Source organism: Plecotus auritus (assembly GCF_963455305.1).
Source record: "Plecotus auritus genome assembly, chromosome: 6".
Classification (NCBI taxonomy): Eukaryota; Metazoa; Chordata; class Mammalia; order Chiroptera; family Vespertilionidae; genus Plecotus; species Plecotus auritus.
In genome coordinates this window covers 173,373,627-173,398,076 of record NC_137773.1, presented here as the reverse complement: position 1 = coordinate 173,398,076, position 24,450 = coordinate 173,373,627, and the positions used below count along the sequence as shown (strand labels likewise).

General features: G+C 59.7%; 1 protein-coding gene across 2 annotated transcripts in view; it reads left to right on the top strand.

Moving 5' to 3' along the window:
- The first annotated feature begins 1,596 nt into the window (after positions 1 to 1,596).
- The window catches only part of PDZRN3 (PDZ domain containing ring finger 3), a 100,868-nt gene continuing 78,014 nt past the window's right edge, over positions 1,597 to 24,450 (top strand). The window contains exons 1-3 of one of the 2 annotated variants that reach the window (XM_080673198.1): positions 1,597 to 2,406; positions 11,112 to 11,198; positions 18,228 to 18,335. In XM_080673198.1, coding sequence (XP_080529324.1) covers positions 1,684 to 2,406; positions 11,112 to 11,198; positions 18,228 to 18,335 — 918 coding nt within the window. In that variant the 5' untranslated portion in view covers positions 1,597 to 1,683. The remainder of the gene's footprint in view (positions 2,407 to 11,111; positions 11,199 to 18,227; positions 18,336 to 24,450) is intronic. The other variant, XM_080673199.1, reaches the window with a different exon arrangement.

The window sequence follows — 24,450 nt, the reverse complement described above, 5'->3', positions numbered from 1 at the left end:
GTGCCTGGCCACCAGCCTGACATGCAGGGGGTCTCTTTCCCTGATGCTAAAATTAACCCTGAGGCCGGCTGGTGCACACAGACTCTCCTTTGCCTAAAGAGGCGAGGCCCCCACCCCACCCCACCCCGCCCCACCCCTGGCCTCAGCTGCAGCATTTCATCAGCCCCTGGTCGACGGGGGAAGGGGGGCGCGGGTCTCAGAGAAGCTACGCCCAGAGCAAGCACTAATCTCCCGTTTACGGTGTCGGAGAGCTGGGCCCGGGCCTCAGAACCAGTTTGGTTTGAAGATTATCACCCTGTTGACAGGATCCCACCCTGGGACAAGGAGGAGCCCACACCTCTGTTGAGTGAACCCGTTTCTTGCCCATTCGCTGAGAACCTGCGAGCAGCACGCGCTCACCTGGACTGAAGCCCATCCAGTCGGCCCCACGGCCACCAGAGAAGGGCACCGGTTAAAGCAACTGGAGGAAAGGCCCTCAGACGGGCCACAGATGCCCCTTTACACCCCGATTAAAGGTCACTGCCCAGTGGCTGCTTCTGAAAGGTCAGTTCCAGCAAGCAGCCCCTCTGGACACCAGGGCGATCCTTGCCCTCCATGAAGCCCTTAAATAGCGAAGGTCAGAGGTCGCAGCAGCCACAGAGGGAGAAGGAGAAGCAAAAGCAATGGGCGAATGGACGCTGTCATCCGGCCTCCCAGGCCCACAGCCGCCCTGAGCCCAGGGGTCCAACTTCAGAAACTGGCCGATTCTCAGCCCCGGGAGAGAGTCCCCAGTCCACGGGTGATGCTGGGAATGCCCGGGTCTTCCTTCCACACGCAGAGGCGCTGCTGAAAACGGCCCGAGGCTCCCTGTCCTGGTGGGAAAGGCCTGGATTCATGGGCAGCCACTTCCCATCTGGATGTAACGGGGACCAGGGCTTTAGTGTCCCCTGGGAGCTCAGTCACCTGGGGGCTCTCCGGACCCCGGATCAGAATCCGCATCCGCGTTAACATCTGGGAATCACCGCTCCACGCGGCCCTGCAGGACACCTTGGCCTTGTCCCGGCCTGCGCTTCCCACTGGAGGCGACAGGGGGACCCGGCCGCCCACGCGGGCGCAGAGCCGGCCTGGGAGCCCAGGCTCCCCACAGTCCTGGACGAATTCGGCAGCGGCCGTAAGTGCCGGCATAGCGGCCCAGCACTTTCCACCGGCGCAGCCAGAAAAGCGAAGGGGGCGGGAAGGGGGCGTGGAGGGGCGGGGACCGGACTGCCCAGGGGGCGGTGGTCCCGGAAGGGGTTCGGCGACCCGGGCGGGGCCACAGCAGCCTAAGCTCCAGACTCAGGGAGCTTTTTTTGGCTGGAATTTGCCTTCAGAAGCAAAAACTGCTAGAGAGGGCGAAGAGTCCCCGGAGAGGAGGGTGCGGCTGCGTCCTGGGGGCCCGGCCTCTCGGCGACCCCAAGGCCTCCCCGCCCCCTCGGGCTCCCCGCCGCCTCCCCGGAGCAGCGGGCGGGCTGGGCGGGCGGGGCGGGATGTGTGTGCGCTCGCGCTCGCGCAAATACGGCGGAGGAGCTCGGGGCCTTTTCCGAGACGTCGGCCGAGTTGGGCTCAGTCCGGGGCGAGCGCGCGCGCGGCCGGGTCTGCGCTCCTCGCAGGGCGGGCGGGAGGGAGGGCGCCGCGCCCCGGCGGCGACCCCGGCCCGGCCCCACCATGGGCTTCGAGCTGGACCGCTTCGACGGCGACGTGGACCCGGACCTGAAGTGCGCGCTGTGCGGGAAGGTGCTGGAGGACCCGCTGACCACGCCGTGCGGCCACGTCTTCTGCGCAGGCTGCGTGCTGCCCTGGGTGGTGCAGGAGGGTAGCTGCCCCGCGCGCTGCCGCGGCCGCCTGTCGGCCAAGGAGCTCAACCACGTGCTGCCACTCAAGCGTCTCATCCTCAAGCTGGATATCAAGTGCACGCACGCGGCGCGGGGCTGCGGCCGGGTGGTCCAGCTGCAGGCACTGCCCGCGCACCTGGAGCGCTGCGACTTCGCGCCCGCGCGCTGCCGCCATGCGGGGTGCGCCCAGGTGCTGCCGCGCCGAGACCTGGAGGCGCACATGCGGGACGCGTGCGACGCGAGGCCCGTGGGCCGCTGCCAGGAGGGCTGCGGGCTGCCCCTGACGCGAGGGGAGCTGCGCGCGGGCGGCCACTGCTGTGCGCGGGCCCTGCGGGCGCACAACGGCGCGCTGCAGGCCCGGCTCGCCACGCTGCACAAGGCACTCAAGAAGGAGGCGCTGCGCGCTGGCAAGCGGGAGAAGTCCCTGGTGGCGCAGCTGGCCGCGGCGCAGCTGGAGCTGCAGATGACCGCCCTGCGCTACCAGAAGAAGTTCACGGAGTACAGCGCGCGCCTGGACTCTCTCAGTCGCTGCGTGGCCGCGCCAGCTGGCGGCAAGGTAGGCGCCGGCCAACCCCTGCCAGGCCCAGTACGCAGGGCACCTCCAACTCCCAGGGCACTGGGATGCCTTGGGCTCCCTGGGAGCATCCCTGCCCCTCCTCTTTCCGCTGCCTGCCAGCCGGATCGCCAGGAGCTGGGTGCTGAGTCAACCCAAGCTTGGGAACTCTGGTCCCCACAGAGGACCAGGCGCACAGGGTGGAATAGGGTCTGGCAGCTTCAGGGCCTGGAAGCTTCAGGGCCTGGAGAGAGAGAGAGAGAGAGGAACCCGCAGTCTGGGGAGAGCCAGAACCGGCTTCTAGTTTCACTGCTCAGACCCGCTGGGGTATCTTGGTAGGAAACCGTGGTCCCTACGTAGTGACACAGAGGAAGATGTTGGCATGTGGGGTGAGGTATGTCCAGGCTTCCCCGGGGCCCAGGGCCAGTCCAGGGTGAGGAAGAAGGAGGCCAGAGAGGCCGCCTCCGGGAGGGCAGGCTCGGGCCGGACATGCTGGCAGCAGCTGCTGACCTTGAGCGAGCCACCCGGACAGGGATGAACACAGCCGGGCACCCTCTGTCCCTTTCACCGGGGATCCCGGAAGGAATTAAAGGAACCGACACCAAGCGTGAAGTAGTCACTGACACCGAGTCCCGTGAATGTGAGCTGTTTCAGAATCTGGGCGCTTTGCTGACCAGCTGGGTGACCTCGTGACGTGACCCAGTTGCTCCGGTGCCTCTAAATGTGAAGTGGTTGCTGTCAGCCCTCAAGGAGCGCAGGCTCTGTGAGGAGGCCCTGGCGATGTGCCTGGGGTGGGGGTGGGGGTGGGGATGGGGGTAAGTGCCTGTCTGTGTCTGCAATTATCTTAAGGCCCCAGGCCTCCCTGGTGCTTGCTGGGAGGTGTTGTCTCACACCTTCTGAGGGCGACTTTGCCCTGGGCCCAGCGCTGAGCACTTCTCAGCTGTTTCCCTGTCTGTCGTTTGTAGATGAAGGAATGGAGGCCGTGGGACGGGCAGTCGTGGGCCTGGGTCCCAGCTGTGAGGTGGGCGGTTGGGTTCTGCACCCACATGCGCCCATGTCTCCAGCCCGAACTCCTGACGCCTGCTGTGTGGCCGCTGGTGCCGTTGACTGAGTGTGGACTGTGCGCCAGCACCCAGCGCCGTGCTTTCTATGCATCATCAGCTTAGTCCGCTGAGGGGAGCGGGCAGGCTCAGAGAGGTCCCAGAGCCGCACAGGGTCAGGCAGCACCTCGGGACAGAGCGGGAATCGGGTTCTGCCTCAGCTCAGCCTCGGGACCCACGGGCATGGTGGCCCGTGATTTTCTGTTGTGGGATGGCTGGCCGCATCCCTGATTCGACCCACGACATCCTAGTTACCCACGGGGAAGCACCAGCCCCGGTGTTTCCACAACCCAAAATGTCTCCAGATACTGTCCAGTGTTCTCTGGGATGGGGGAGGGGCTAGGAGAGGGGGCGGGGAAATCACCCCCTGAGAACTGGGGTTTCCTGGTTGCAAAGGGCCCCTGTTTTCAACTACAGGGGGCGGGACTCCCGCCGCTGCCCCTCTAGTTGCCTGTCCATATGGCTCCAAGGAGGAGACAGAACCTGCCCCAGGGCCCCAGGGCCCCAGGGCCCCAGGCCTGTGTCTGCTTTCCCTCCTGCTGGCCCAGCCCCCTCCTCCCAGTGCACACCAGGCCGCAAGTCTTCCGACCCCCCTCCGCCTGGCCCCCGCCGGCCTGTCAGCTTCAGTCTGAGCAGCTGGCCTCTCTGAGCTCAGGGCAAATATTTACAGCTCGGAGCTCACCGGGGCCGCACCGGCTACAAAGGCCTGGAAGGCCCAGGAGTCACCCGAGCGGGGCCCAGGCTGGTCCCAGGCAGGCGCCGGGGCGGAGGGGCTTGGGTTCCTGCCGGTCGGGCTGTCCTCTGGACGCCCTGCGTAAAGTGATACTTGTTTATAAATAAGCCCTTCGCTCCCCAGGGTTGGCACGTCATTCATTGTTAGGCGAGTTTATTATTTCTCTTGCCTTTCTGTTTTCTTTCTGGAGTGTTGGGGTAAATTCTCTCAGAATCCAAAATACGGAACTTGGACGAACCCTGGATGCTGGTGAAGCTCTGAGTGGGAGGGTAACCGGGGGCCTTCAGCTGGGGGCCCAGATGTTGCCTGTGGAGTTTACAGAGCAAGTCTCCTGGCGTCGGAGCCCCGACTGCTCCCCGGGTCAGCTGAGCCCCAAGACTCGGGGGGCCGGAGAGCTGTGCTGGTTCTTCTCGGGCCCCAGCCCCCGCCTCAGCCAGGCCTCCCCCTCCCGGCAGCTCCTCCGGCCCCAGGTGCCCCCTCGGGGCCCTTGCTGCTACACAGGTTGTGTAAGAACTGGCTTATTGCATTGGGTGAACTCTGCCCCGCCGGACACTGAACTCTGCCCCCCACCCAAGGGCAGGCGGGCCAGTGTCCCTAGAAGCTCCTGCATAGCAGCGTTGCTTTTTCACGCGTCCTGATGTTTGCGTCTGCGGCAGCTGCAGGAGACGGTCACAGCCAGGAGGTTTCGGCACCAGCGCTTCAGGGCCTCGCCCTTGTCCCATAAAACGCTCTGGCGTCGTCTAATGTGTCTTTGCAGGCTGAGTGTTCAGGGTTTGCTGGTGCTGTTCTCAGGTTCGCTTCTCGAACACCCCACGCACGATCGGAATCACAGGAAGAGCTGGTTCAGATTCCCGCGTCTGACTCCGAGGTTCTGACCCACGTGGGGTTCACGGTGATGACACACGCCGAGCCAGGCGGGCCACCTGTCACACTTGTAGCTTCTCCGCTCGACAGAGGTTCGGCCCAGTGCGGATAAGCATGCATTGGGCTCCTTTGCACGGTATTATTTCCTGTCGTTGTCTACACGGCCCTTCCTTAACGCTCTGAGGAACACCAGGGCGAGTTCCGGAACCCAGACAGCTTGCATGATGTGGTCCGTTAGGCGGCCTCGCTTTAACCGACGTGAAGCCCCGTGTGGGCTGCCACAGCCTTGGCGATGCTGGGCTTGAGCGAGTGAAAGGGCTCCGTTCCCAGCCTCGGTTTCCCTCCCTGACGTACCCACCTGGTTCTGAGAACAGGCATTCCACAGCAAGGCATCTTGGGATTTCTGGGCATGACGTCCCCGGAATTGTTAACGTGGGGCTCCTCCTGACCTCTCTGCTCTGCTCCCCCCACACCGTCTGTCCTTAAACCCTGTTGAGTTTACCCCCACACATGCTGTGCCTTGAAGGTGGGCACTGGTCTCAGCCCCATCGGATGCCCGCCTTTGCCCACATCAGGGCCTCTGGACCTCGGCCCTGCACACACATGGCCTGTGTGTCGGGGGTGAGAGTTCAGGACCCTGAAGGCTGTTGAGCAGCATCCCTAGCCCCTGCTCCGGGCTGAGACGTGAAGGAGGGGAGGCTGGTGACCAGGTGAGGCCACAGGGTGTCGTGTGACGTCTTCGTCCTGCGGAATCACAGCTGGGGAGGTCCGCCCACACGGCCCCTGCCGTCCTGTGAGAGGCCTGTCACCCTGGGCAGCCTGGGCCATCCTCTGATTTGGGGAAGGAGTGCTTCAGGATGGGGAGCTGGGGGGCTACCCTTCAGGCACAGAGCCCCTGTGTGCCGTCCACTGTGTGGGAGCGTGAGAGGCGGTGGAGCCTTGGACAGGGGCGTTGGTTCCCAGGACGCCTGGCCAGACGCCTGGACTTCACCAGGAACACGGGCGAGCTCCGCGTGAGACCAGGGGTGCACCCTGAGGGCAGACTCGGGGGACAGGGACGCGGATGTTCAGGGATCTGCAGGTTATCTCACTAGAAAAGCAGGTGGATATGTGTATTGGGCCAGGGAAGCACTAAAACTCTTCATATGTTTCTCTCACATTATTTTTTTTTAATCTGTTTGGCTCATGGATGACCATTTTGTGTCTGAAAAAGCGATTTCTGTTCCCCGTCCATGTCCCCTGTCCCCGTGTCTCTCTCCCCCTCTCCGCACTGTCTTTGGGGACAGATATGAGTCGATAACAGTTCCCCTGACTCCCATCCGCTTTGTTGTTTTGTGTTGTTTGGTTTTTTTCTTTTTGTTCATCCTCACCTAGGATATTTTTCCTTTGATTTTTAGAGAGAGTGGAAGGGAGAGGGAGAGAAACACCGATGTGAGAAAGACACATCAATTGATTGCCTACCGCATGCACCTTGACCAGGACCGGGGAACCTGCGACCCAGGTACATACCCTTGACTGGAATAGAACTTGGGACCCTTCAGTCCTCAGGCCGACGCTCTATCCACCGAGCCACACCGGCCAGGGCTCTTTGAATTCACTTCTTTTTTAAATATATTTTATTGGTTTTTTACAGAGAGGAAGGGAGAGGGATAGAGAGTTAGAAACATCCATGATGAGAGAGAAACATCGATCAGCTGCCTCCTGCACACCCCCCACTGGGGATGTGCCCACAACCAAGGTACATGCCCTTGACCGGAATCGAACCTGGGACCCTTCAGTCCGCAGGCCCAACGCTCTATCCACTGAGCCAAACCGGTTAGGGCTGAATTCACTTCTGAGCATCATCCCAGTGACTCACCCTCAGGCCTGAGCGCTTCCTCTCTGTCCTTCCTCCGAGAATGCTTTCCCTGGAAGGGAGGCGCGTGGCAGGGGGTGGGACTGGTCCACGCCGCTGACCATTAGGATCAGTTTGAAGGACGGGACACAGACGTCCTGTGTAGGGAGTGAGACCCCGCCTTCTTTGGATGGAATGTCTGGCACCAGCTCCGCGCCCCCCACCCCCGCCCCCGCCCTGCACATTTTTGCGCTTTCTCGTCACCGGGCCGCAGACGGAGCCATGTCCCAGCTGTGCAGTCTCTGGGAGCTTCGCATAATCCGAGGCTGAGGTGTCGCGTCCCCCAGATAACACAGACCGGCGGTCAGTCAATTACAGGTCTCAGAACCCGCCCGGCCGCCCTCAGCCTGCCCGCGCCGCCGGGTGGCGAATCCCACAACCGCGGGAAACAGGGACACCCGTCGTGGGGAGGAAAGTCTGCACGGACAGGCGTGGGTGGCCTCCGGGGACCGCCACACCCACAGGAGGTGGCGTGCGTCCAAGCGTCCCAGCTGGGCTTTTTGGAGCGCAGTGACAGAGAAGAGGGACTTTGCCCGTAGAAGGCAGTTTGCATTCTATAAAAATAAACAGCCGCCACAAGGTGTCCTCTGACAAAGGACATTCGATTTTCCTTGTTCCCTGTGACTTGTGTCCCCCCCACAATTCTTACCCAGTTAGACTTTGAGTTGAAAGCTGGGCAGACTGTGATCTGGGCGGTCTTAACATTGATGTAGTGCAGGGGCCGTTTGGATATTTATAACATCGTTCCCGGCCCAGACAAGATTCAACTTAAAAAAAAAAAAAAGTAGCCTGCTCTATTCGGTCAAACATTTAATTCACTCACCCCTCCTGCCTTGGCCAGGCCAGACCACATGATTTCGCCGGCCTGCTATGGCCCGCGGGCCGGACGTTCCCCACCCCTGCTCTAGGGTGTCATCTTCTTAGAGAATCACCGTGAGGCCGTGCACGCCAAGCTTCTATTCCTGCTGGCACTTCCGGGCGGACATGATGTGACCGTCCAATGAGACCGTGCAGTGTTCTGGGGGCCCGACTGCCCCTGGGCGGGGTCCTGGCTGGACGCTGGGGCACTGAGAATCTGTTAGAGCCCCCTGCCCCTCCCCACAAGGAGACAGGGATGTGGCTGGACCCCAGGATGGCAGGCGTCTTTCTTTTCCAGCGACCCCAGGCTCTCGATGGGAGCTCCTTGCTCCCCGGGGATCTGGCTCCCGGGGACGACAGGTGCCATCTGGGAAGAGAGATTGGAAACGGATGTTTTCAGCGATGTGGTCGCACATTCTCCTTCCTGCTGCGTCTCGCGTTACCGCTCAGTTTCCAACACTGACTGGTCACGCAGCCAGAAACGTAAGGCGCGTAAGACAACGCACTCACATTCCGGCGTGTTTCTCGGGTTTTCAGCCCTCCACAGAGGCCAGGCTAGACCTGGACTTGGCGAGTGTTTCTGTTTCTGAGGCAGAAGGATAAACGGTTTCAGTGTGCCAATCACCGTTTTACATTGTTGGACCGTTAGGTTGAAGTTTAGTCTGTTATAGCAGCGGCGTTGTTGCCTGTTCACTTGTGGCAGCTCCACTCAATTACAAAGATTGTAGCAATGATGGGTGCTTCCGTGGGTGCTGGCGGCGGGGGGGCATTTAAAACCAGTCGATGGGCGTCAGAGGCTCTGCTTCTGCAAGTGCAGCAGGTTGATGGAAACGGGCTTCTCTTTTATATTGAAACTAGAGGCCCAGCGCGTGAAATTCGTGATTTGTGCACGGGTACGGTCCCGAGGCCTGGCCTGCAATCAGGGCCATCTTCCCCAGCTGCCCACAGCCGGCCCCGCTCCCCACCCCTGGTTCCCCGTTTGCCATCGGGTGATCGGTGCCTGACGGCTGTGGGAAGGGACCGAGAGGTAAGCTGTTCCTGCCCACTCGCCGGCCCCGCCCCTGCTGCGGGTGGCCATCAGGCCACCGGAACCTGCCGGCTGGGGAACGGGACCAAGAGGTGGTCAGTGCGCCTCAGAGTGATTGGTCCAGCAGTCATTCTGCCATTAGGGTCAATTAGCATATTACCCTTTTATTATATAGGACTAGAGGCCTGGTGCACAAATTCATGCCGGGGTGGGGTCCCTCAGCCTGGCCGGCTATCGGGGCTGATCGAGGCCGCGGGAGGCTGTCCGGCAGAGGGAGGGGCTGCGGGAGGTTGGCTGTGGGAGTGCACTGACCACCAGGGGCAGCTCCTGCGGTGAGCATCTACCCCCTGGTGGTCAGTACGCATCATAGCAACTGGTTGACAGGTCATTCCAGTCATTCTGGTCATTTGGTTGTAACAGTAGCTTAGGCTTTTATGTATATGGATACTCCAATGTCCAGTAAGGGCCCCTGCCGAAATGAGCCTTTTATAGACTGCCTCGTCCTTTCATCAGAAACTGCCTTTTTCTAGTGAGGAATTCTCATTTTTACCAGGTTTTAGTAATTGATGCTTAGGCTTACATGAAACCTTTTAAAATATTTGCATCCTGCTGTATATTAACTAGTCCTGAGAAACAGCATGGTCACTGAGGACTTGAAACTTGGAGATAATTCTACACATCGGGGCCAATTCATTTTATGTGTGTGTCTGTTTGTGCCTGTGTGTGTGTGTGTGTGTGTGTGTGTGTGTGTGTGTGTGATGTGTATGGGAGAGGATCTGTGTGTGTATGTGTGTGGGAAAGGGTGTGTGTGTGGAGGGCAATGTGTGTGTGCTTTGTGTGTGGGAGAGGATCTGTGCATGTGTGAGTGTGTCTGTGAGAGTGTGTGTGTGTGTGTGTTCTGTGTGTTTGGCTCCTCTGGCACAGCTGTCCGGCCAGTGTGAAGCGGGCTGTGCACAGCATGGGTGATGGAGCCCCATCCAGACCCCAGGCCAGGGCAGAGTGGTCAGTCAGAGCTGAGCCCAGGCCACGCAGGTGCTGCATTTATTCCCACAAAGAGCAGGAGGCAAAGGTTTGATCAGGAAACCATAAATATCAGGATAAAGTCTCTTGTGCGATAAGCTGTCAGTGTTTCCAAGAAAGTTTATAATGAAGTGTTTCATATTTTAAAATGCTTCATGTAAATAATTCTGTGTTGAAACAGAAAACGTGAGCAAAGCAGTTGCGAGCTTACAGTCAGTACACACACGTGATGTTGTGCAAAACGGCAACACGTCAGCTGTGTGTCAGCAAGCTTGGGGTTAACGCCACGCCTGTCGGGTCACGGTTCGCATGCGGGCTCATCTGTGTTCATCTGTCTGTTCCGTGAGGGTTTGCTCGGCAGCCCTGGCTTCTCCGTCCCCAGGACAGGCACCCACAGCCGTGAGACCCGCCGGCGACTCTGTGTGTTTGTTGTGAGGTTTCGTGTCGATCCGCCCACCTTAAGCCGAGTGCTGTCAGTCACTCCGTGCTGCACCTCCTGTGGTCGCGGTGTCACCGGTGACCACGCTCCCCCTTTCCGTAGATCAGGATTCCTCAGGTTCCCTCGGGCTTGCACCTGACTTTTGTTTTGTTTCGTTTTGTTTTAATATTTTTATTGATTTCAGAGAGGAAGGGAGAGGGAGAGAGAGATAGAAACATCCGTGATGACAGAGAATCATTGATCAGCTGCCTCCTGCACGCCCCCTCCTGGGGCTCGAGCCCGCAACCTGGGCATGTGCCCTGACCGGGAATTGAACCATGACTTCCTGGTTCATAGGTCGCTGCTCAACCGCTGAGCCACACTGGCGGGGCTGCACCTGACTTTCCATGTGCCGTCCCCAACGTCGCCCAGCAGAGAGGACTGTGCACGGCTGGCTGCACATGGGCTCAGACAGCCCGGCAGGTTGTCATCGGTGCTGTCCATGACTTAGTGGGGGTGCTCAGCGGGGAGCGGACAGACAGTCGTGCTGACAGCCCGCGTCCCCGGGTGCATCGTGGGAAGACACACTTACAGACCAGGGTCTGACGGAAGGCGCTCGCCGGGAGTCTTCCACGGTCACACCAGGGCCGCAAGGTGTTCCCTTGCGTACGCTCCCCAAGAGGCATAGAATGTTCGATGGTCAGCGGGGTGACCCGTGAGGCCACGTAGACGGGGCGAGTCCCTGCCCCCTGCTTTAGCTGGTGAGTAATTGTGACCTCCTCTGTTCCCTGCAGGGCGAAGAGACCAAAAGCCTGACCCTGGTCCTGCACCGCGACGCGGGCTCCCTCGGCTTCAACATCATCGGGGGCCGGCCGTGTGCGGTAGGTCCCTGCTTCCTCAGCGGTTTTCCTTCCCTGGGCGGCTGGGAGAGGGACGGGCTTGGGGAGGGAGGGCGGAACCTCTGTCGCGTCCTTCGCTCACTCCTGTAGTTGGAGACTGCGTTCTTTACGGCGGGGACTCTGTTTGGCTGTCTCCCACGGTGGCATCGTCCCGGTAATACGCGGCTTGCCCACGTTACTCGGATTGGGGGTGACGTCTGCGTGTGGGGCAGTCAAGCTGCCGAGGTGGCGGGGCGTGTGCAGGTGGCACTGAACTGGAGGGTGAGCTCGGCTCTGGGTCATCGCCACGCGTCGGGGATGGGTCCTTGGTGTGGGGCTGTGAGCTTCTGCCCTCCCCCCACGGCCTGGTCCTCGCCCTTGTCTGGAGAGAAGGGGCCCAGGTCCCATCCATCAGGGTAATGGCCAGGGTGTGTCTGTGCCGGGCTCCGGGGAGGAGGCAAAACTGCGGTCAGGGTGTCAACTCCAGGCGGGGTCACCTGAATGGAGTCATCACTGGCTCGTTGGCCGGCCGTTTCCTCATTTATTTATAAACCGTGTTGTGCACAGAGCTGCTGTCTCCCAGCTGGCTTGTTGCATTTATAGAGCACAGGCAGATTTGGCATAATTTTCTCTCTCTTTCTCTCTCTCCCTCCCTCTCTCTCTCTCTTTTTTCTTCTTTCTTTTTAATCCTCACCTGAGGATATTTTTCCCATTGCTTTTTAAAATATATATATATATATTTTATTGATTTTTTACAGAGAGGAAGGGAGAGGGATAGAGTGTTAGAAACATCGATGAGAGAGAAACATCAATCAGCTGCCTCCTGCACACCTCCCACTGGGGATGTGCCCGCAACCAAGGTACATGCCCTTGACCGGAATCGAACCTGGGACCTTTCAGTCCACAGGCTGACGCTCTATCCACTGAGCCAAACCGGTTTCGGCTTCCCATTGCTTTTCAGAGAGAATGGAAGGGAGGGAGGGAGAAGGAGAGAGAGAAACATGGTTCCTAGGACTTCGGATTGAGCATTGGCTTCAACTTGAAGTCACAGCTGCACGAGCCCCTCACAGGACAGTCGGCCTGTCCTGGGGGCTTTGACACCGGTGCTGACGTCTCCTTTCCGGGTAACGTCTTCTCCCCACTTGGGGCTGTATCGTCGGCGGAGCAGTCAGAACACACACAACATTTACCCGTTAAGTTCCCCGTCTCTTCTGGGCCTGGCGTGTGTGGTGCCCAAACAGTTACAATAGACGCATCAGAGGTGACTCACCTCAGATCAGGTGACACACGTAATAATAATGAAAATGTGTGAAATGATGAGAGAGTTACCACGTGTGACACAGACACGCAGCGAGCAAACGCTGTCGGGAAAACGGTGCCGGCAGACGAGCTGACGCAGGGTCGCGGCAAACCTTCAGTTTGTCAGAGACACGTTATCTGCGAAGTGCAAGAGCACGAGGTTCCCTGGGGAGCAGAAGGGAGCCCCGTGCCCGAGAACCGCGTGGCGTGGAGACGCGTGCCTGGGACTCGGCGGCTGTGGGGACACCTTCACTGTGAAAGCAGGTGAGGGTGGAGCCTACACCTCTCCGGGGCGAGAGCACACGCAGACTCTGGAGTGAGGTTCTTTGGTTCGTTCTTGTGCTTATCAAAGAACACGTTTTAGGTTATTTTCTTTTCCCTTTAAAAAAGTAATTGAAGCCCGGCCGGCGTGGCTCAGTAGTGGAGTGTCGACCTATGAACCAGGAGGCCACCGTTGATTCCGGTAAAGGGCACATGCCGGGGTTGCGGGCTCAATCCCCAGTAGGGGGCGTGCAGGGGCAGCCGATCCATGCTTCTCTGTTATCACTGATGTTGGTATCTCTCGCTCCCTCTCCCTTCCCCTCTCTCTAAAATCAGTTTTTAAGAAAAGTGATGTAAGTACAACCCAGACTGAATTGTGTAGCGTCTTGAATGTTCTCAGTGTATGTGGTCTTTCTGGGAGCGCTCCAGGCCGGCCCCAGAGGAAGACTGGATTCCATGTGTACCAGTTGCCGTAGTGTTTCTCAGAACGTGTCCTGATGAGCAGAGATCGCACAGTAAGACCTACGTGCATTCTGCACCGTTACCTGGAGACCTGGAGGGTCATTGAGAGCCAGCGGAGAGGCCAGGTGGGCAGTAGTGCTCACGCCAGGGCCTGATCTAGGCTCTCCATCACGGGGGCCCTAACGTAGGCCGTACATCACGAGGGGCCGGACGTAGGCTGTCCATCTGTCCATCACGGGGGACCTAATGTAGGCTGTCCATCAGTCCATCATGTGGGCCCTGATGTAGGCTGTCCATCTGTCCATCACGGGGCCCTGACGTAGGCTGTCCATCTGTCCATCACGGGGCCCTGACGTAGGCTGTCCATCTGTCCATCACGGGGGCCCTGACGTAGGCTGTCCATCTGTCCATCACGGGGCCCTGACGTAGGCTGTCCATCTGTCCATCACGGGGCCCTGACGTAGGCTGTCCATCTGTCCATCACGGGGCCCTGATGTAGGCTGTCCATCTGTCCATCATGTGGGCCCTGGTGTAGGCTGTCCATCTGTCCATCACGGGGCCCTGACGTAGGCTGTCCATCTGTCCATCATGTGGGCCACGCTCCGCATGCCTGCAGTGTTCTTTGTGAGGTCTCATCCTGAGGAAGCGGCCACCGCTCGGAGCATCACCCCCGCCCCTGAGAACCGCAGGCCGTGGTCAGACCCTCCCGACATTTCACCACCCAACCAGGTCCCTCCACCTTGACAACAGCTGACTTTAAGAGCCTTAGGAGAGGAGCCAAACAGGAGACACCTTTTAAAAGAAAAATGTAGCTATGGGGGGTGGACTTGATGGTTTTCTTTGACTTCTGTTCTCATGGCCTTTTTTTTAAAAAACATTTTTATTAATTTCAAATAGGAAGGGAGAGGGAGAGAGAGAGCCCAAGCCAAAACCCCATCCCATCTCCCTCTTCCTTCCAGCCAAGAAATGCGCAGCCGTTAAAGCAGAGTGAACACAGACCTCTTTCACTCGCTCCGTTGACATCACCTCCGAGGGAGCTCAGGCTTGTCCATAAATCCTTTGTGGTCCACGGAGACATCCCAGCGTCTCTGGTGGAATGTTCCGCCCCCTGGAATGCTGGTCTTCTGTATCCGTGCGTGTGTTTTAGACGTTTCTCAGGGGGAGACAGTATTGCCCTCAGAGTGCGTGCTCCAACAGTGGCGCGTTCAAACGATCCTGAGTCTGAACCTGACCTATGCTACCTTTTAGCTGTGTGACCTTGAGTGAGTTACTTAACCTCTCTGTCCCAGGTTTTCCGTGTAGGGAATGCAAACGCATAGTGCCGCTTGTGGCCGTCGTGTGCATTACAGGGTGGGCATGGAGCTCCCGGCCAACCTGGTGCCTGGCCGGTGCTGCCTCAGAGACCCTCACTTACACCTGAGAGTTGCACGTAGGCAGCGACAGGAACGACAGGGCCAGGGCATAGGTGAGGCGGCTGCAGGAGGCAGAGGCGCGTGGAAGCTCAGGCAGTGCAGGTGACCCTGCAGCAGGCCACGCGGGGTTCGGGGGGTGGGGGGGAGCAGGAGGTCTGGGGACAGCAGGCCGGCCTGGCACCCACCGTCACGCTGACCCTCCCCTCCTGGGAGAGCCTGGTAGGATCCAGGGGGCAGTTAGAGACCGGCTTTGTCCCGGGGGGTAGGTGTCTGTGAATCGCAGTTATAGCTCCGTGTGTCCGTGAGAGGCCGGGCAGGTGGGCGGTTCCCCTTAGTTTCCGCTGTGGCACTTGGACAGGTGCTGGGACCACCTTCAGAGTCCTCCCTCCGCTGGGGAATACAGGGCTTTATGGCTGTCCCAAGAGGAAAAGGTGGTCTTTTCATAGTTATTTTTTAAAATATATATATTTTTATTCATGTCAGAGAGGAAGGGAGAGGGAGAGATAGAGACACATCAACGATGAGAAAGAATCACCGATCGGCTGCCTCCTGCTCACCCACACCAGGATGGAGCCCGTAACTCGGGCCTGTGCCCTGACTGGGACTCGAACCTGGGACCCTTCAGTCTGCGGGCCGATGCTCAGCCACTGAGCCACGCCGGCGAGGGCCATCGTTGTTTGTAACCAGCGGAGTTCCGAGTGTGCGTGCAGGTTGGCAGGGAGGTGGGTCTGTGGAAGCTGGCAGGACGTCTCTGCCACGCGGACTCGGCGGCGTTGGTGTGGAGCGGCCTGGGCCCTCGTGGTGGTGTGTCTGGAAGTGACACGTGCTGGGCGTTGGGTGGACAAGCCGCTGGCGCTCGGTGCCAGTCTTGGGAGCACCCATCGCGGTGCCGCTTGGGAAGACGGCCGTGACCAGGCTGGGAGCACACGTTGTAGGAGCGTGGGGGAGCATTTCGACTTAGAGGAAAGGAAGGCGTGTGGGCCGGGAGCTCGCTCCTGTCCCGGAAAGTTTCTGTCCGGGTGCTGGAAGATCTACAGGGATTGGAGGAGCGGGGGGATCAGAAATTATTAGGATGGGGGGGCGGGGGTGGTGATGGCTTTTCTGATGCAAACCAGAGCAAAAATAAAGCACTGTTGTCACCGTGAGATGATTACACATTGGAAAGCTATTGGGTATCACTAAATTAAGTAAAAGCACTGTTAAAGTAATTTAAAAGCTAGTCGGTATTACTGGAAGCTCTGTGCCGGTGACAGTGTGGGAAACGCCTGTCTGGGGCCCATCCCGTAAACTGTCTGGGGGGCAAGTGGTCAAAAGTGGCCAAATGTGCGTGCCCTTTGCCCCGACGCTCCCAGGGCTGGGGTTTGCCCCACAGTCATACCAGCAAAGCTGTTTGAGAATGCAGGAGGGAGACCTGGCCCGTGTGGCTCGGTCGGTTGGAGCGTCGTCCTGTACATCCAGAGGTGTCGGGTTCAATTCCCAGCCTGGGCACATCCCCAGGATGCAGGTCCCACCCCCGGGTGGGGTGTGCACAGGAGGCAACTGATCAATGTTTCTCTCTTACACTGATGTGTGTGTGTGTGTGTGTGTCTCTCTCTCTCCCCCTTCCTATTTCTAAATATTCAATAAACATATCCTTGGGAGGATTAAAAAACAATTTTAAAAATGCAGGAGCGTGGTGTTAGCACAGCCTGTCTTTCGCGGCCACACCTGGAGCAGGGCTTATGTCTCCCTGTTGGGTGCTGTTCGGCCCCTGAGCGAGTCAGGCCGACAGTGGGACTGAGGGAAACTCCGCATGGTTTTTCAGGTGAAGGCAGCAATGTGGAGAGGGGCAGACAGGGCGGAGAGGGGCAGACAGGGCGGAGAGGGGCAGACAGGGCGGAGAGGGGCAGACACGGACATAGAGGGGCAGACAGGGCGGAGAGGGGCAGACAGGGCGGAGAGGGGCAGACAGGGCGGAGAGGGGCAGACAGGGCGGAGAGGGGCAGACACAGGAGGAGAGGGGCAGACAGGGGGGAGAGGGGCAGACAGGGCGGAGAGGGGCAGACACAGACATAGAGGGGCAGACGGCAGAGAGGGGCAGACACAGGAGGAGAGGGGCAGACAGGGCAGAGAGGGGCAGACACAGACATAGAGGGGCAGACACAGGTAGAGAGGGGCAGACAGGAGGAGGGGGCAGACAGGGCGGAGAGGAGCAGACACAGGAGGAGAGGGGCAGACAGGGCGGAGAGGGGCAGACACAGGAGGAGAGGGGCAGACAGGGTGGAGAGGGGCAGACAGGGTGGAGAGGGGCAGACACAGGTAGAGAGGGGCAGACAGGGCGGAGAGGGGCAGACACAGGCGGAGAGGGGCAGACAGGGTGGAGAGGGGCAGACACAGGTGGAGAGGGGCAGACACAGGTAGAGAGGGGCAGACAGGGCGGAGAGGGGCAGACACAGGCGGAGAGGGGCAGACACGGTCATAGAGGGGCAGACAGGGCAGAGGGGGGCAGATAGGGAGGAGAGGGGCAGACATGGACATAGAGGGGCAGGCAGGGCGGAGAGGGGCAGACGGGGCGGAGAGGGGCAGACAGGGTGGAGAGGGGCAGACACAGGTAGAGAGGGGCAGACACGGGTGGAGAGGGGCAGACACGGAGGACAGGGGCAGACAGGGCGGAGAGGGGCAGACACAGGTAGAGAGGGGCAGACACGGTCATAGAGGGGCAGACAGGGCAGAGGTGGGCAGACAGGGAGGAGAGGGGCAGACATGGACATAGAGGGGCAGACAGGGTGGAGAGGGGCAGACAGGGCGGAGAGGGGCAGACGGGGGAGAGGGGCAGACGGGGGAGAGGGGCAGACGGGGGAGAGGGGCAGACACGGACATAGAGGGGCAGACAGGGTGGAGAGGGGCAGACACAGGCGGAGAGGGGCAGACAGGGCGGAGAGGGGCAGACACAGGCGGAGAGGGGCAGACACGGTCATAGAGGGGCAGATAGGGCAGAGGGGGGCAGACAGGGAGGAGAGGGGCAGACATGGACATAGAGGGGCAGACGGGGGAGAGGGGCAGACGGGGCGGAGAGGGGCAGACACGGACATAGAGGGGCAGACAGGGTGGAGAGGGGCAGACACGGTCATAGAGGGGCAGACAGGGCAGAGGGGGGCAGACAGGGAGGAGAGGGGCAGACATGGACATAGAGGGGCAGACAGGGTGGAGAGGGGCAGACACAGGTAGAGAGGGGCAGACACGGGTGGAGAGGGGCAGACACGGTCATAGAGGGGCAGACAGGGCAGAGGGGGGCAGACAGGGAGGAGAGGGGCAGACATGGACATAGAGGGGCAGACAGGGTGGAGAGGGGCAGACAGGGTGGAGAGGGGCAGACAGGGCGGAGCGGTGGCACATGCCTGGTGTGTAAAGGAAGTGTGACCGCTGACCGAGGCTGCCCGGGCTCATTCTGTACCCCGTGGTGTGGTTTGAGTTGTTTCCCCATCGTCTGTGTTCCTTTGGGTTTAGAACAGAAACGGGGGACAGGCCGCGTGCGCTGCTGTTGGGCCGGTTCCGGAGTGTGAGCTGCGTTGCCGGCCCCGGGCGCCTGTGCTCACCGAATGTGTGTTTTCACTCCCAGGACCACCAGGATGGCTCGTCCAGTGAAGGAATCTTCGTGTCCAGGATCGTGGACAGCGGGCCAGCGGCCAAGGACGGGGGCCTGCAGATCCACGACCGCATCGTGGAGGTACGTGGGCTCGGCCAGCGATGGCCCGGCTGATGCCGCGGCGTCCGCTCCTCGGCCGCGGGGGCCTGGCGGTGGGTGCGCGCAGGCACCGTGTCCGGCCGTGTGGGACGGGGGCGTCGGCCGCGCGGTGCCGGTCCTGTGTGCGTGCCTTACCGAGGAGCCGATCGGGGGTGCTGTGGTCCCCGCGAGGTCTTTGCTCGCGGCCGTGCGTGGGTTCTGTGCTGCTTGGAGCTCTGCAGGAGCCCTGGGCGCGCTGCGTGGCCCCGGGTGCACGCGGGACTGTCCACGTCAGTCCCCGGGAACAGCTGTGTCAGCACGGCATGGTTCTGCTGTCCCCGGGCTCCCAGCTCGGGCGTTTCCGAGTGTTCTCTCCTGTTTGTCTCCGCCGCCTGTTGGTTGTAGAGGCTGGTGGTCGGGGACGTGCAGGCGGCTGGTGTTCAGGATGTCACGCCGTCCCCACCTGCCAGCTTCCTGCTTTCCTCGCCGTGGACCAGGCTCGTGCGTTGACACGGCGGGGGCCTCGCCCCACAGCACGTGGTGTCCCGGCCGAGGGGGCGGACCGCTCGCCCCCCTTGCTCGCGCTCTTGTCGCCAAGTTTGTACAGAGCAGCATTTCGGCAGGAGTTTCTGACGTTGGATGGCGCTTCCGGTGCGTGGACACATGGGCTCCGTCCGTGAGCTCTGCTGGCGGCCGCGTGGACTGTGGGCCCACGGTGCTGTGTGGGGCCCGCAGCAGCTCGTGCGTTCAGGGGACACCGGCCAACAGCGCAGCCGCCTGGGTGCTCGCATTCTGCGCACGTGCACGCGGCCTCTGGGTTTCTCGGGTGCTTTCCCGGCCCGTCTCCCACGCTTGGGCCGAGCCGTGAGCCGAGCCAGAGGGACACTTGGGGCCGGACGAGCTGCTCTCCCGTCTCCCCGAGTCTGCGCCTCCCGCCAGGAGACAGCAGGCAGGGGCGCGGGGCTCACTGGCTGTGAGGCGGAGGCCGGGTTTTGTGTCAGCGACACCGTTAGTATCGCCACAGCCTGTGGCTTTTGGAGGGTTCTTAAACCTGGGGCTCCTCGTGCTGTGATGGGGAGTGTGTGTGGGCGCGGGCTGTCTCATTCCCGAGAGAACAGGCACCTTCGGAAGAGTCCTGTTCGGGAAGATACGAGCAGCTCCTGTAGCCGAGGGGCGGGGGGCAGCCAGCTCCCTGCAGCGTGGATTCGGCGTTTTGCAGAACACCGACCGCGTCCCGTCCCCGAGGGGGGCTCCGCGTCTCTGCCATGCCTGACCCCCACCCCTGACCGTGCCTGATGGGGGTGAAGGGCTCCGTGGAATTGTCCACGAAGGGGTAACACCTGACCCTGGCGCCCTGACGTCTGACTGTGACGTCAGCCGCGGGCCCAGCACTCGGCCCAGGGGTGGGGGCTGGGGTGGGGCCCGGAACCCGTTGCTGCCAAGCCCCGCTCTGCCCACATGGGGGCACGTGCCCCTCCCGTGGACTCCCTGCTTCCATGGAGTTCTGGCTCCACAGGAGTCTTAAGTCCGTGGCTCACAGTCACCCCTTCGGAGCAAGCACTTGGCAAAGAAGAATAAATCAGGAGCGACGGGTGTCCCACTGAGATTTTCGAACAAAGATTAGGTTAAAAGGGAGATCTTGGTACTTTTCCGAGGACCAGACAGAGCGTGAAGCCCTGGGGAAGGTACACTTCACATGACGTCACTCGTGGCCGCGAGACACTCAGCTGGGAGTTACGGGGCCTGGAGAACAGTCACCGTGTCTTATTTTTTTAATTATAATTTTTACTTTCTGCCCGTTGCTAAGAGTCAGAAGGAGCTGGCTGCTTGTGCATCGTGTTTGGAAGGTGTGTGTGGGCTGGTCCCACGCGCACCGTAAACGCGCTTTCTGGAGGGGCGCGTGGACGAGGGGCTGGAAGGGAGAGGGACAGCCGGGCTGTCCACCAGGTGCCGGGCGGTGAGGTCAAAGGCTGGCGCTGGGAATGGGGGGCGGACACGATGGCCGACTGGCAGCGGCGAGCCCTGACCTGCAGGGATGCCCGTTCCTGGGGCCGACGACATGGGGGGGCGCTGCGGCGCTCAGGTGCCTCTGTGATGACCGGTGACCCTGGGCCCCGCTGCTCCGAGTGCCACCCAGTGCTCTCCTGGCGCCCTAAGGGGCAGGGTCCGCGGGCTGAGACCCTGCTGTGGAGGCCGAGCTGTACCTTCCGTGCTGACCCCCGACGTCCTTTCTGACACTTACCCCCGAGTCTCACACCTGCCGGTGGCCCATCTGGGTCCTCGCCTGCTGCCAGACAGCAGTCAGCTCTGATACGGGAATATAATCCGGCCTCTGCACCCTGCACCCCTGGGCCCGGCGGGCAGGGGTGTCCCTGAGGTTGGCAGGTCGGTGGGGTGGGGCCGAGGCGGGATGCACCGGAGCAGGTCACGTGACCGAGCTCTGTGTCTGCCATGTCCCCAGGACCCAGCATCCCGCCTGGTGCAGAGGATTCGCCTGGGCCCAACATCGGTCGCCTGACTTGGCCATAGATTTCCAGGTCACACAGCCAGCTTCTGAGGGTAACACTGCAGGAGGTCAGACGTTAGCGCAGGAGAGGCAGGTGACCGTGTGTCCCGAGGTCTCGGGACATCGGACCTCTGACAGCGACAGGTGGAGTCTGCCAGCTGTCCACACGGGAATAGCGGCGGCTTTAAATAGCCTGGTCTCCGGTGCTGGGCAGGGGGGGCAGGGGGTGGGGGTGGGGGTGGGGGGTCAGGAGCAGGCAGCTGCTTTATTTGGAAGCAAGTGAGTGACTGTAGCTGCCGGAGAGGAGGGGTGTGGAAGCCGTTGCTGCTTTTTATCTTTTGAAGAGTTTTTAGAATTGATTTCGGAGAGGGAAGGGAGAGGGAGAGAGAGAGAAACGTCCGTGAGGAGAGAGAATCACTGATTGGGCGCCTCCCGCACGCCCCAACTGGGGATTGAGCCTGCAGTCCAGGCACATGCCCTAGACCAGCCGTGGGCAAACTACGGCCCGCGGGCCGGATCCGGCCCGTTCGGCTGTTCTATCCGGCCCGCGGAGCTGAAAGAGCGGAAGGTTCTCTTGCTCTCCCCTCCGCTCCTTTACTTTGAATTTATATTAGTTCACACAAACACTCCATCCATGCTTTTGTTCCGGCCCTCCGGTCCAGTTTAAGAACCCATTGTGGCCCTCGAGTCAGAAAGTTTGCCCACCCCTGCCCTAGACCCTGACCTCCTGGTTCATAGGTCGATGCTCAACCACTGAGCCATGCTGGCCAGGCTGTGCTTGCTTGCTTTCTCTTTCTTTCTTTCTTTCTTTCTTTCTTTCTTTCTTTCTTTCTTTCTTTCTTTCTTTCTTTCTCTCTTTCTCTCTTTCTCTCTTTCTCTCTTTCTCTTTCTTTCTTTTTCTTTCTTTCTTTCTTTCTTTCTTTCTTCCTTTCTTTCTCTTTCTTTCTCTCTCTTTCTTTCTTTCTTTCTTTCTTCCTTTCTTTCTCTTTCTTCCTTCCTTCCTTCCTTCCTTTTCTTTCTTTGACAAATCTAAAGGTGTGATGCGAAGATGAGGGCCATCAGTATTGGAGATGCCGCTCGCTCTGGGTTTTATGAACGAACCGGGACAAGCGGCTGCACTTCTGACGCCCAGGCTTCGTGTCTCCGTGAAGACACGCTTCCTGCACGCGGCTCCGGGGTTCACGCGTTCCCCTCCCCCCTCCCCCCAGCGTGTTTGCCCCGGCAGGTGCACCTGCTGCTCCTGCAGCCGAGCAGAGGTGGGAAATATTTGGCGTGGGTCCCCTGTGCTCCGCCGTCTCCGTGGCTTGGGTGTCATCAGTGTAGCTGAGTTCCGGAAGGTTCCTTCTCCCCCTTGTGTTTTGAACGTGCCATTTTCTGCCATGGAATTTTCTCACACCTCCCAGGAAACAGTGGCTTCATCCAGGCAGGTTGTCCGGGAAGCGCTGACCCCGGCGGACCCGGGAGGGCCTCTCCGGAGGGGATGTGACGAGGGTCAAACGGGAGTTCCATTTTTTAATGTTTTGAGGAAACGCCACCCTGCTCTCCACCGCGGCTGCGCCCCGTCTGCATTCCCGCCAGCCCGGCACGAGGGCTCCCTGTCCTCCACACCCTCGCCAGCACTTGTTGTCTGTGGACTTGTTGATGGCAGCCCTTCTGGCAGGGGTGAGGGGCTATAGCTTGTGGTGGCTTTAATTTGCATCTCTGCTGATCAGTGACATTGAGCATCTTTTCGTATGTCTCTGGGCCACCTGCATGTCCTCTTCAGAGCAGCGTCCCTTCAGGCCCTTGCCTGCTTTTTATGGGAGTGTTTGTTTTTTTTGGTGTTGAGTTGTATGAGTTCTCTGTATGTTTTGGATATTCACCCTGGATCAGCTGTATCATCCGTGAACATTTTCTCCCATTCAGCGGGTCGTCTTTTTGTTAGTTGATGGTTTCCTCGGCTGAGCAGAAACGTCATAGTCTGACGTGGCCCCGTTCGTCGATCCCGAAACCATAGAAGTCCTAGAAGACATCACAGGCAGTGACGTCACTGACAGTTCTCTCGCGAATGTTTTCTTTCTTTTTTTTTTTTTTTTTTAAATTTATTGATTTTTTACAGAGAGGAAGGGAGAGGGATAGAGAGCTAGAAACATCGATGCGAGAGAAACATCGATCAGCTGCCTCCTGCACACCTCCCACCGGGGATGTGCCCGCAACCAAGGTACATGCCCTTGACCGGAATCGAACCCGGGACCCTTGAGTCCGCAGGCCGACGCTCTATCCACTGAGCCAAACCGGTTTCGGCTCTCGCGAATGTTTTCGTGGCTGTCCCTCCTGGCCCACAGGAAAGGAACTAAAAATGATCCAGTGTGTTCAGTCTTTAAGGCCATCCTATCAAGTTACACAAGTCCGAGTGTTTGCAACAAGGATGGAACCCTGCCCAGCTTGGAGGTTTCTGTGCGTTAAGGAGCTAACGTTTTTAGGATCACACTTCAGGGCAGCGACGTCTCCTCATCTCCTCGCAGCCTCAGGAGAGCTGGGGGTGTGGACCGGTCGCACTCGGCCTCACACTGCTGTTGGGATTGTGTCGTGGTGATTGTTTAGCACAGGACTGGACAGAAATGGGCGTGACGAGGGGGAAACGTGGATTCGGTTGAAAGATGACCTTCGTGTCTTCTGGGTTGAGTCCATATGGGCCACGGCCTTCGGCTGTTTTGCGGGAATAAATGTGCTTGTGGGACTGAACTAGCGACTTCTGTTTTCTCGGACGTGTTGGGGAGGCCAAGCAGGGGCCCCCTCATCGGCCTGGTCCAGTACTCCCACAGTCTCAGCCAAGAAGACACATCTGTCCGGGCCGTGGTCTCGGTGCTGAGGGATTAGCGGTCGAGAGGCTCCGAGAGAGGGGTTAGCGTGTGCTTAGCGGCAGCTTCAGCCCCGGGAGGTACTTCATGTTGGACGTTTTTTCCTTTCGAGACCAGTGTCAAATATCGGAGGGCCCGACCGACTCGTTAATCCTGACAACTGTTCCTGCTCTGTGATGTTGGAATAAAGGGCGTTTGCCCCGTTAATGTCAGCCTCCCGGCTTTGTGTCCGAGGACGTGCTGATGGCCTTCCTCGTGCCAGGAGCCAGGAGCCAGGAGCCAGGAAACCTGTGCTGTGGCTGAGACGGAACAGTCTGTCCTCGGGGCAGGAACACGCATCAGGATCTGCTGAGATTTATTTATTTACTAGAGGCCCGGTGCACGGAATTTGTGCACTCAGTTGGGGGTGGGGGTTGCCTCAGCCTGGCCTGCGCCCTCTCGCAGTCCGGGAGCTCTTGGGGGATGTCCGACTGCTGCGGAGGCGGGAGAGGCTCCTGCCAGCTGTGAGCCCAGCTCAGGGCTTCTGGCTGAGCCGCGCTCCCCCTGGGGGAGTGCACTGACCACCTGGGGGCAGCTCCTGCGTTAAGCATCTGCCCCCTGGTGGTCAGTGCGCGTCATAGCGACTGGTTGTTCCGCCATTCGGTTGATTTGCATGTTAGCCTTTTATTATATAGGATTTTTAAGATATTTTTATTGATTTCAGAGAGGAAGGGAGAAGGGGAGAGAGATAGAACATCACTGATGAGAGAGAATCATTGATTGGCTGCCTCCT